This window comes from Apteryx rowi, unplaced genomic scaffold (assembly GCF_003343035.1).
Source record: "Apteryx rowi isolate R43461 unplaced genomic scaffold, aptRow1 scaffold_6, whole genome shotgun sequence".
Taxonomy (NCBI): domain Eukaryota; kingdom Metazoa; phylum Chordata; class Aves; order Apterygiformes; family Apterygidae; genus Apteryx; species Apteryx rowi.
In genome coordinates, this window is record NW_020450871.1 from 2,072,002 (window position 1) to 2,083,088 (window position 11,087).

Genomic DNA, 11,087 nt, shown 5'->3' on the forward strand with positions numbered 1-11,087 from the left:
ACGTGCAGCCGCCCACCCTCCCTAGGCCCACAGCCAAGCACCCCCTCCTGCCCCTTCGCCGTGCCCAGGGTTCGCGTGGAAAGGTAACGGCCGTGTCTGTGTTTTCTCATTGCAGAGCCTCTCACGGGATCCGCCTGGTGACGCTGCGGCCAAGACGTGGAAGCTTGGGACTTCTCTTCCACCGCAACAGAATTTGGGGGGTGGGCAGGGGTGGGCCAGGGGGACGCCGGGAGTCAGAAGACCCTTTTCCTTCACTGTGGGCTTGGCTCAGGGATGACCGCAGGCCGAGTCAACCCTTACAGCATAGTGTCCTCCGAGGAAGACGGGCTGAGGTTGACCACCATGCCAGGTATCAACGGCTTTGGCAACGGGAAAATCCACACTAGGAGGAAATGCAGGAACAGGTTTGTAAAGAAAAACGGCCAGTGCAATGTGGAGTTCACCAACATGGATGACAAGCCTCAAAGGTACATTGCAGACATGTTCACCACGTGCGTTGACATTCGCTGGAGATATATGCTATTGCTCTTCTCCCTGGCATTTTTGGTGTCCTGGTTATTGTTTGGCCTGATTTTCTGGCTAATTGCACTCATTCATGGAGATCTAGAAAAGCCAGCTGGAGACGATACCTTCAAGCCTTGCGTTCTGCAGGTCAATGGCTTTGTGGCTGCTTTTCTGTTCTCCATTGAGACCCAAACGACTATTGGTTATGGATTCCGCTGCGTGACGGAGGAGTGCCCGCTCGCCGTCTTCATGGTGGTCGTTCAGTCCATCGTGGGGTGTATAATAGACTCTTTCATGATTGGTGCAATAATGGCAAAGATGGCCAGGCCCAAAAAACGGGCCCAGACATTACTTTTCAGCCATAATGCAGTAGTGGCAATGAGAGATGGAAAACTCTGCCTAATGTGGAGAGTTGGGAACCTCCGGAAAAGCCACATAGTAGAAGCCCACGTACGAGCTCAGTTAATTAAGCCCAGGATCACAGAAGAAGGGGAATACATACCGCTCGACCAAATAGACATCGATGTGGGGTTTGATAAAGGCTTGGATCGTATCTTCTTGGTGTCCCCCATTACCATTCTCCACGAGATCAACGAAGACAGCCCGTTGTTCGGGATCAGCCGCCAGGACTTGGAGACGGACGACTTTGAGATCGTGGTCATCCTCGAAGGCATGGTAGAAGCCACTGCCATGACGACGCAAGCTCGGAGCTCCTACCTGGCCAGCGAGATCCTGTGGGGCCACCGCTTTGAGCCTGTTTTGTTCGAGGAGAAAAACCAGTACAAAGTAGACTATTCCCACTTCCACAAAACCTACGAGGTCCCGTCCACCCCCCGCTGCAGCGCCAAGGACTTGGTGGAGAACAAATTCCTGCTGCCTAGCACCAACTCCTTCTGCTACGAGAACGAGCTGGCCTTCATGAGCCGCGACGAAGAAGAGGAAGACGACGACAGCAGGGGTTTAGACGACCTGAGCCCGGACAACAGGCACGAATTCGATAGGCTTCAAGCTACAATAGCGTTGGATCAGAGGTCGTACAGGAGGGAGTCAGAAATATGACTCTTGGTCCTTTCACTAACTTTTCCGAGGGTATTTTTTTTCCTCCTCTAATCTCTTCCCCTACAACCCGCTCAAATTATGCAGAACAATGCAAGTGCCATAGGAATGCTTGAGAAATTAGTATCGTTCTTAGTTTTAAGTTTCATTGCAATAACCACTGGCCGGTCTGCAGGAGGGAGCGGTGGCAGGCCGCAGGGCGTTTCGAACTTGCAGCGTCTGCGTGGTGACTAGCAGACGTGCCGGGGCGGTTCGATCCGGCGGGTGCGGCGAGAGGAGAGTCCGCGGGCCACGTACGCGGGCAGGCGCGCGTCGCGCGAGGGGGCTGCAGGGCTTTGCTTTTCCCCCCGGGGAAAATGCGAGCGGTTCCTTGGAGCTGAGCACTGCGAGAGCCAAAAAGAGGAAATATCAGGAAACGAGTCTTTCTCTCTCTCTTTCTTTTTTCCTTTTTTTTTTCCTTTTCCTTTTTTTTTCTTTTTTAACTGAGCAAYGACAACAACAAAAACTTGCTCCTTCCGGCAGGCAGTATGATTCAGTTGCACAAGAACAACACTTGAAATAACATGCAACATTAACGTACTTTTTAATTTGGGAAAAGGGGGGAGGGAGGCAAGAGGGTTTTTAATTTTTTCAACATAACATTTGGGAGACTGTTTACCAAAATAATAACAATAATAATAATAATAACAATAATAATAATATTAAATCTGAAAGAAGTGATTCAGTATTTTTTAAAAATGAACAAGGGAATGAATAAGCCACCGGGGTGCTTTGAGGGGGTGACTTGCTGGGCAGATGTAAGAGCTAGAAGTCAAGACTTCATCCAGTTTGGGTTTTTTTTTTTTTTCCACTGGCATGGCTTCACAGGCAGAGAGCAGACGTAAGTGGCTGGAGATCCGYGGCAGCGAAAGCAAGTAGCGTAATTACTGGCAAAGTAGTTAATAAGGAAAAGCCAGACTGTGATAGAAAGAATCATTGGAAACACAATAATTAGCAGATTTCTGGGAATRTTTGTCCTCAGGGTGGGAACTGAGTTTGGAGCGTCAGCCGCTGAAGTGCTGGACCTTCCCCAACACCTCCAACGGGCAATTCATAAGTTTCACCGTGGCGAAACCGAAATAACAAAAAGCACAAAGGAGTCGTGAAAGCTCTGCAAGCTGGGGATTTTCCCGGCTTCCAAACCGATTTGGTATTTTCCCCTTGAACAATTCAGTCATTCAAACGTGGAAATCCATGGGGAATTTGTCTTACTTTCTTGCCCCCTCGGCTCCGCGCATTGGTGCCGGCGCTGTTTCCGCGCCAGGCTGGCATTTATGAATTACCCGTTCCGGCAGGAATCAGTTCATCGCAGAGTCCCACTTCAGAGGCAGGCGCTTTCCCGAGAAACCGCCGAGGCCAGTCGAGGAAACCCCCCAGCCTCGCGCGGCAGCCCGTCCCCGYGGCCCGACCTCCGGGTGGATCGTGCCTTAGAGATGCAGAACGGCCCCGTTCCCGCGCCGCTGGCCCCGTTCCCGCGCCGGCGCCCGCATCCCGCGTCCCGCATCCCGCCGCGGGGGACGGCCGAGGAGCGGGGCCGCGCTGCGGGTGCTGTAGGCGGCCGCCGGTCGCACGCGGTTTTGCATTTTGCTTTTCCGCGAGGCAGCCCCGGGGCGTCCGGGGGTTTCGGGGGGGGGCAATAATGCGCCGCCGGGCGCCGGGGCTTCGTGCAGGCACCGAGGTTACGTCTCCGCAGCGTTTTCTTCCCGYGCTTCCCCGCTCCGTTAGCTGCCGTGTCAATCGCCGAAACCCCGCGCTGCCCATCGCGGCGGCTCTTTCGTTTTTTGGCTRAAAGAGAAAACTGCTTCTCCCCAGCCGGCGCCGGGGGGGAGCAGGCCGTTTYGGGGCTCCACGGGGTAAATCCCAGCCTTCCAGTGCCAGGGGCTCCGCAGCCGTCCCGCGGGCCGGGGCGCCGGGCTCCGTCCTCCCTGCGGACCGGTGACCCGACGCTGCCGAGATGCCCCCGGCGAGGGCCGGTTTTGCCGCCTGCTTTTCGCCCGACGGCATCCGGGCAGGGAGGGGAGGGCGGCAGATTGGGGAGGGGGAGGCAGAGAGATTTTGTGTGCGCACTACTTATTTATTTTTTTAAAAAAAGATGCTTTTAAGTGGTTTTAGGTTCTTTTGAATAAATAATAATTAAAAAAAAAAAAGGTGCACATCTTGCTGCTGTAGGGTTCTCAGAGGGTTAATTTCTTTATAAATATATATATATCTCACAGTAAATATTTGTATAAAAATGAAAGATAACTAGAGATGTCTTTAAGTAAATTATTGCTTTAAAAAAAGAAATTATATGATTGTACAGTGTTACCTGGGAGAATAGAATAATATATACAGATGTATTTTTAAACTACTGTGTAGGAGGATGAGAACGGGGTTGGGGGAGAGCCGGCGGCCGGCACAGGGAGTTGAATTTGGGACCCTCCCCGACCCCTGTTCCCGCACCCCCTCCCCGAACCCCTGCTAGCGAAGACCTAGCTCTGGCGAGTCGTCTTATATATACTGTATAGTCCGAGACATGGAACATGCTGTTACATAATGTATAAATATTATTTTTGCCTACCTGTGAGTGCTCAAAGCTACTGATCTTTTTTACTRCCATCAGGGACCGTTAGAAGGCTGCCCAGGTGGTTTCCTTTCGGCAACTAATTGGTAGTTTTATCGCATTAATTTTCCGAGGGGGGTGGGGGTGGGGAATAGAAAGCAAACAAGAAGCCAAAAAGTCGCGTTCGTTCGGTGGCCGGTTCCCGGGGAGGAGGACGACGGCGGCAGGGCTGCCGTAAGGGCGAGAAACCCCTTTCGGAGGAGTTTTGGCCCTCGGAAAGGGCAGCCGGGCGCGGGCGACTCCGCATGGGGGGGCGGCGGCGGGTGCCAAGGGCATCCGGAGAGGAGCGAAGGGAGATGTTTCCCGGCAAAGCCATTTCCTGGGAGCCGGGGCCACGCTCTACCTGGGGTTAACGCTGGCCTTGCTCCTGGTCCTTGGAGGATCTCAGGTGTCCGAGGAAGGAAAGACCCGCTAATTCCTTTGGCCGGCGTCCCGCCGGGGTGCCCGCAGCCGGGGCTCCGGCCAGCGCGGGCGCCTCCGCAGGGAACTGCGGGCTGGAACCCCCCCAGCGCGGCCTCAAATCGCCGCTTCGGAAGAGCATCCTTCGCCTCCGCCCAAGGGCCGTGGGAAACGCACGCCGCCTTCTCCCGCGCCGCCGGCCCGGCTCCCGTGGGTCAGGCAACCGGCTGGCCGGCGAGCTGGGCTGCTGCCCGGCCCCGGGGACGGGGGACCGTCAAGACGAGCCTTAGCGTCTCCTAACGAACCTAGTGCACTTAGTCTTTAGGGCTGGGACAATCACTTAGCGCTTAACCTTTTGAGAGTCGGTGCCTGCTTGACCTTCAAACCTTTTGTAGGAAATGAATTCAGAGCCACCTTTTCTATCTTTAATAAGGCAGAGCAAATACGGTTATTTTTAAACCCTCCTGCTCTTTCCTTTTCCCTTGTGCTGACAACCAAAAGAGCCCCCCCCCCCCCAAACTCCTTATCGCACGTGGAAACACGGAGCTGCCAGGGTGTGCGGCTGCTGTCCCAGCGCTCCGGCCGGAGCCTGCTCTCCCGCCCCTCTGAATTCAGGGATGCTGCCGCGGCGGGCGGGGGGGGTGCCCAGGCCCGGATCCAGATGCGTGTCCGGAGGTGCCGCAGGGCAGCACATGGCCCGGCTTCGCCCGCCGCCTCGCCGAGCTCGGGAAAGCCCTGTGGCCCCCGCCAGCTGCGCACATCTGTGCCGGGGCCGCGCGGGCCGCGCGACGTCGCCCGTCCCACTTCCCGCGCCGAAACGCGCCTCGGTGCTCCGTTGGGCTGGGAGCGGTGCTGCTCCTCGGGGACGCAGCGCCGGGGACGCGGGACCAGCGGCCAGTTCACGTGGGCCGGTTGGTGACTGGGAGCACTGGTCTCCCGGAGGTGAAATGCGGCGGTGACAGGGTGCGTCTGCCGGGACGGCGGCGACCCGCAGCGGGTAGAGACGCTGGTGGGTGCAATGGAAGTATCTGTACTTTTTCCACCTCCGGTGTTTCTCTGTCTCATTGCACATATATTTGAGATATATGTGACAATGTATATATATATTTGTAAAATGTATTTCAAATGACGAAACTGGCCAATTTTATGTTATTTTAAATATATTATATATATTATATATAAGAGTCTCCAAAAGATATAAATAGCCTAGAGAAAATAATATAAATATGTAATAAATGTATTTTGATCTATTTAACATATCTCGAGTCGTGCTGTATATTTTCAAGACCATAGGAAGCTGCCTGGCCATGGCGCATTTCGCACGCATTTCGCAGGCTGTCGGTCGGCACACGCACGATCGCGACACGCAGCAGGCTTTGAGCGGGACTCCCAGCCGGCGCTCACCCCATCGGCTGCCGCCGGGGACCGCRCCGCCGCGGCCCAGCGATGCAGGGCGCTGGGGACGGGGAAACATGTCTCGAGGCCAGGTGGAAGCCCRACAGATCTTCCCAARCAACCTTCGTCGCCCCTGGGCTCCRAGAGGATTGATTTCCTAAGGGCATCGCCTCCTGYGGGGACGCCACGYGGCAGCCAAGGGACAGCTTAAAGGYCTTTAGYGGTACGTCCTGGCCAAAGGAAACCAGAGCAYGTGCGTCGGCCGCTGTTTGCAGAGAGATTGGCGGCCCGGTGGACACGAAGACTGTGGATTAGCCGTTCGGGATTTTCCTACTCGCTTTTGCACCCGGGCGTTGCAGAGACCGGAGGCTYGTGCAGCAAGATCATCTAGAGGAATTATTAATGATAATTATGATATGATAATTTCTCCGGCCGGTCCCAGGTCTGAATGCAGACCAGGCGGCTGGTGACCGACGGTTCCCACCGACCGCAGGTTCCCTGGCGCCCGTCGGCTCTGTCCCTCCCTCCATGGGGAGGCCTTCGCTCATAAAAAATCACTGCTGGCCACTGACTCCAATCACCACAGATAGGGCCAGGATAAGCATGATTTAAGAGCGCAGCCTGCTTAAATTATCCAGGAGGAAGACTGAGAGGTGACTTGATTACAGCATTTGTCATGGGGAGAAAACRCTGGTCCTACGAGGTAACTTAATCTAGCAGGGAAAGGCACAATAACAACCTCTTCCTGGAAGCTGCAGCCAGACGAATCTATCTTAGAAATAAGGAGCGATCTTTCACTAATGATTAGCTATTAGAACAAGCTACCAATCTCTGTCTCTTAATGCCTCTAAATCTGGACCAGATGCTTTTCTGGAAGCTTTTCTCTCGCTAAAGAGAAGAGCAGGGCCGGCTGGGAAAGGTAATGGCCTGTTACAGCTGCGCAGGAGGCGAGATGGGAAGATATCCCCGCTCGCTCCTAAAACGCAGGCTGGAAACGGCGGTGCCCCGGGGGCCGCGCGGCGGGGACCTCCCGAACCCGGGGCCTGCCGCGAAACCGGCTGCAAAAGCCGCTCTCGGCGTTTGCTTTCCCGCTCRGCAGCCGTTTGCGCTCCGAAAGCCACCGCTCCGTTTGGGGAAGCGTTTAACGACGCRGAAGCCCGGAGCTGCCGGGGGAAGGTTTAATGCGCTGCCTCCCGCGGCGCCTGGTCGTAGCAGGAGTCCCGGGGGAGCCGAGCCGCCCCGGCGCCCCGGGAAACGCGCTACCGGCACACTCGGTCCTCGCTGCGCTTCCACGCCGACTGTCCGCATCTCCGGGGATTAGGGCTAAATTAAAGGGCTGCGTGACCCGGCCTTTCCCTGGGGATGGGGAGGCCGCGGGCTGCCTCCGCCCTGCCTCCCCTGTGGCCTCGCAGCCCTGGCGCGGCTCCGGGGCCCCGCGGGGATTTCTGGCCTCCCCGGAGACGGAGCATCTTTCCATTGGCTCGGACGGCTTTGGCTCAAATCCTCCCAGCACATCAGCATCGGGGGTTTTGCCGAAAGTGAATCTGGTGGGTCGGCAGCCGTCGCCGGGGTCTGACAGGGAGCCGCGGGCCGGCTCGAGGACGGGCAGAGGATCCTGCGCGCTAACGTGCGGCCCTAATCCCGGCCGGCGCCCTCCGAGCTGCCGCCCAAATTGCCTCCGCGCGGCAGCRCCCCCGGGGCCAGCCCAGCCTGCTGCCTGCAGCTCCGGGCGCCCACCGGGCCGGTACCCGGGGATGCTCCGGGTTCGGCGCCTCCAGGTAACCATGGCAACACGGCGCCGGATTTCTGCTCTCCTCCGGCGATTTGCTTTTTCATCCTGCGTCRAGGTAGACCCTCTCCGTCTCCATCCTCTCCCCTCCTCCGCCTGCCCTCCTTTCCCCCCGGGATCCCGCTCTCCGCCGCTTCCAGCCCCCGCGCCGGGATCAAGGGGGTGCGAGGGGCGAAGGGGCCGCCAGCATCCTGCGGGGATGGCGGCGGCCGGTGCTTCGCCCTGAGCACACACCTAAGCGCGAGGGGGGCAGAGCTCAGCGTTTCCTGACGCTTGGCGTTAGAAAGTCAGCGCCAAGGTTAAAGTCCCAAATTTTATTATTTTTTTAAATGCAACAGGCTTCTGGTGGCACTACCAGCCCSGTGTAGTAGCACGGGTGGAATTTTTCTGCTTTGAATGCGATTRCGAGGCACTCGCTGCTCGTTCACCTTTCGCACTTCTCCCAGCACGGGAAGGCGCGCGCGTGAGTCAGCGTGCCGCTCGCCGGCGCGTTTAGGCGCTTGCTGCGGCAAGGCGCCGTGAATCAGCACAGCGCCGCAAAGGGCAGGTCGCGCCGCGCGCCGCCGCTCCTGCGGGAGGAGAGGCGCTCCTCCGCGCCGGAGAAGGAGACRCTCCGCCCGGCCCCCGGCTTCGGGGGAGAAAAAACCCAGACGAACAGATCTGGAGTCAAACCGGGCCTGGCGCTGCTCTGCAGGGACGCGGCTCGTCTCCTCACCGGAGCCGATGGGAAGGGAAGAGGCGGCACGTCCGAGCCGGCGGACGGGCGCCCCTTTCCCGGCATTCGGCGCATCCCCCTCCTCTCCGCTCGCACATCCGCGGTGGCGACGCCGAGCCAGCAGCAATTTGGTCCCGAGCCGGGCGCTCGCCGGGCTCCGTGCYGCCCCGCGCTGGGCCATTCCCGTGGTGCCGGGCCATTCCCGYGGCGCCGAGGGGCGACGGCAGCCCGTGGCCCCGGGGAAGAGCYGCTCCTGGCCGTGCGTCCGGGCCCGCGGGCTGACTCAGCCCCAGATGGTTCCCGCGCGCCGTTATGTAACGGCATGTTTTCCTGGGGGCCGGGGACGCGGCGAGGAGGTGGCAGCGGGGGCGAGGGAGGGAACAGAGCTAGAAATAACGCCTGGCAGCTCCGGCAGCGCTCCGCCGGCCCGCCGGGAAAAGGCGCCGGGGACTCGGCCCCCTCCAAAGGCAGCCTTGGCCCGGGGGCTCTGCCGCCGGGGGGCGGCGGGGATGGATTTGGCCCGGCGGCGGGGCCCCCATCCGCCCTGGCCCTCCTCCCTCCCGCGCCTCCGCTCCGCAGGGACTGGCACCGACCGGCACCAAAGCTCCCGAACGTATCGGAAATCTGATGTTTACTTCTCTGAAAGGGATGTTTCGGGTGACCTCTGACCTCTGCAGAAGTCTTCCTCTTTTGCCCAGTTTACAAGTTCAGTGTAAACACAGAGATGACTTTTTGCTTTTTTGGGGGAATTTTATTTTARAGCTCCAGAGATTTACTGAATAAAAACGATTCCACTGCAAGCGAGGGGCTGGGTGTGACGGCTTTTCCCCSCGGCGGCCGGGGCTTCGGCATCACGTGGTTGTTAACGCCGGCCGAAGCTTTGCAACCCTCAGCCTGCAAAAGCGCCCYGGTCCGAGCCCTCGGTGCGTCCTAAATCCCTGGGGGTGGCTGGAGGCCTCCGGCGGGGAGGTCTGTGCCGGGCTGAGGCTGAACCTGGGGCTGGTCCTGCATTTCGTGCCCCGACGCCTCCTCTGCCTTGCAGCACTTGGTTGCATTAGGCCACGAGCACGCGTCTGGAGGCAGCGCGGGGGCAACCCCGCACCTTCGCACCCACCGCGTCTCCCCCACGGACCGGAGCCATCGGAGAGGGAAACTGAGGCACRGGGAGGGCAGCGACGGCCTGGCAGGGGCAGAGCCGCAGCAGCTGGGCTGCATTTCGGCGATGGGGTGAGACATCGAGGCTAATGATGATGTCTGCAGGCGTTTTAACGGGCTCGCGAAACTCCGAAACATTTGGGCATATTGAGGTACTTCCACACACTTTCCCTGGCCTCCGGTGAGTGAGGCACACGGACGTCGCCGTCTCCCTGGGCCCGGGCTCCCCAGTCCCTGCTCTGCAGCTCCCGGCGCAGACAGGACTGGATTTATGGGCCACGGGAATCTGCGGATTATGCTGCCAGCATCTGACCAGCCAAAAATTGGTAAAAATCAGAATATCCATAGCTCAAATCCAGCTTAGGAGTCAAACCAATCATCCAAACCATCTGCCTCRCCATTGAAGATAATACTACTTTTATTGTTTCCGTTAGCTGCCAAGCAGCTTTTCAGCGAGAAAAAAGCCCTCTCTGCTGGGACATTCGCTGCGGTGGGACGGGACCCCAGCGAGGTCCCGCTCCGAGGGGCCGGCGCAGCAGGGCACGGCGCGGCGGCTCGCTGCCGCGGGGGTGACGGAGGGCTCTGCGTGGGGCACCCATGCCCACCACCATGTGTCCGGGTAGAAACGAGGCCGTGTCCTGCCGGTATGGCCTCAGGGGTTTGTCCCTTATGTACCGTACAAGGGGACGAACTGGGTGCCCGTCTGCTCCGCCAGTGCAGCAACAGCTCCTGCGTCGGACCCAGCCCGAAGGGGAGAGCAGGGAAGGCAGAGCGGGAGCGGCGGCGGGGCTTTGCCGCGGGCTTCCCCGGCCGCGGTGGGGMTAACCGCTCCCGGCCCGGCTGTGTCGCCTCCCTGGAAGGCAGCTGACGCAGGAGGGATTACGGTGCCAGCTCCCCTCCAAGAGATCCCCAGACTCCTCTGGAGGCTCTGGCAGCCGAGGGCGACGTGCAGCAGCCGGTAATCGGAGCTGCCCTTGCCGCTGCCCACCTGACCTTCTCCCAGAGGTATTATTAGCCCTCCACGAGCAGCCCGGCCAAGCCACGAGCTTTCCGTATGAAAGCCCTCCGCGGCCGCRGGCCAGGGGCCCAGGTGGGACGTGCCGTGTCCAGGACCACAGAGGAGGATGGCTCAGCGCCGGGCTCGGCCTCGCAGCGCCCGGAGCTGCACGGGGCAGCTCTCGGTGTGCAAGGTGCTGCCAAGTCCCGCCAGCCTCGCAAATTCCTCCTTGGGCACATGAAATGGCATCCTAATTAGCAGCTCTGGATTGACACGCAGTCAGAAAGGGCTCCCTCTGCTAGACCCTCCCCGCGCTGTCCCGGTAAAGCAGCTGCCGCGCACTTTACCACTCCCAAACCATCATCCCTCTCTCCCCAAGCCTCCTCTCTGGCAGCCTCTAAGGCAATACAAGCTGATGTCTCTATTCCCACCTCTG

The 11,087-nt window shown here is 58.9% G+C and overlaps 1 protein-coding gene across 1 annotated transcript; it reads left to right on the top strand.

Moving 5' to 3' along the window:
* Positions 1-273: 273 nt before the first annotated feature.
* Positions 274-1,563, top strand: LOC112974331 (ATP-sensitive inward rectifier potassium channel 12). Its single transcript, XM_026083178.1, has one exon. It carries the CDS (start codon positions 274-276, stop codon positions 1,561-1,563), a length of 1,290 nt encoding a protein of 429 aa, XP_025938963.1.
* The last annotated feature ends 9,524 nt before the right edge of the window (positions 1,564-11,087 follow it).

Bases quoted from the DNA above. Each gene is read 5' to 3' on its own strand.
- LOC112974331 (XM_026083178.1), top strand. From the start codon at position 274: ATGACCGCAGGCCGAGTCAACCCTTACAGCATAGTGTCCTCCGAGGAA.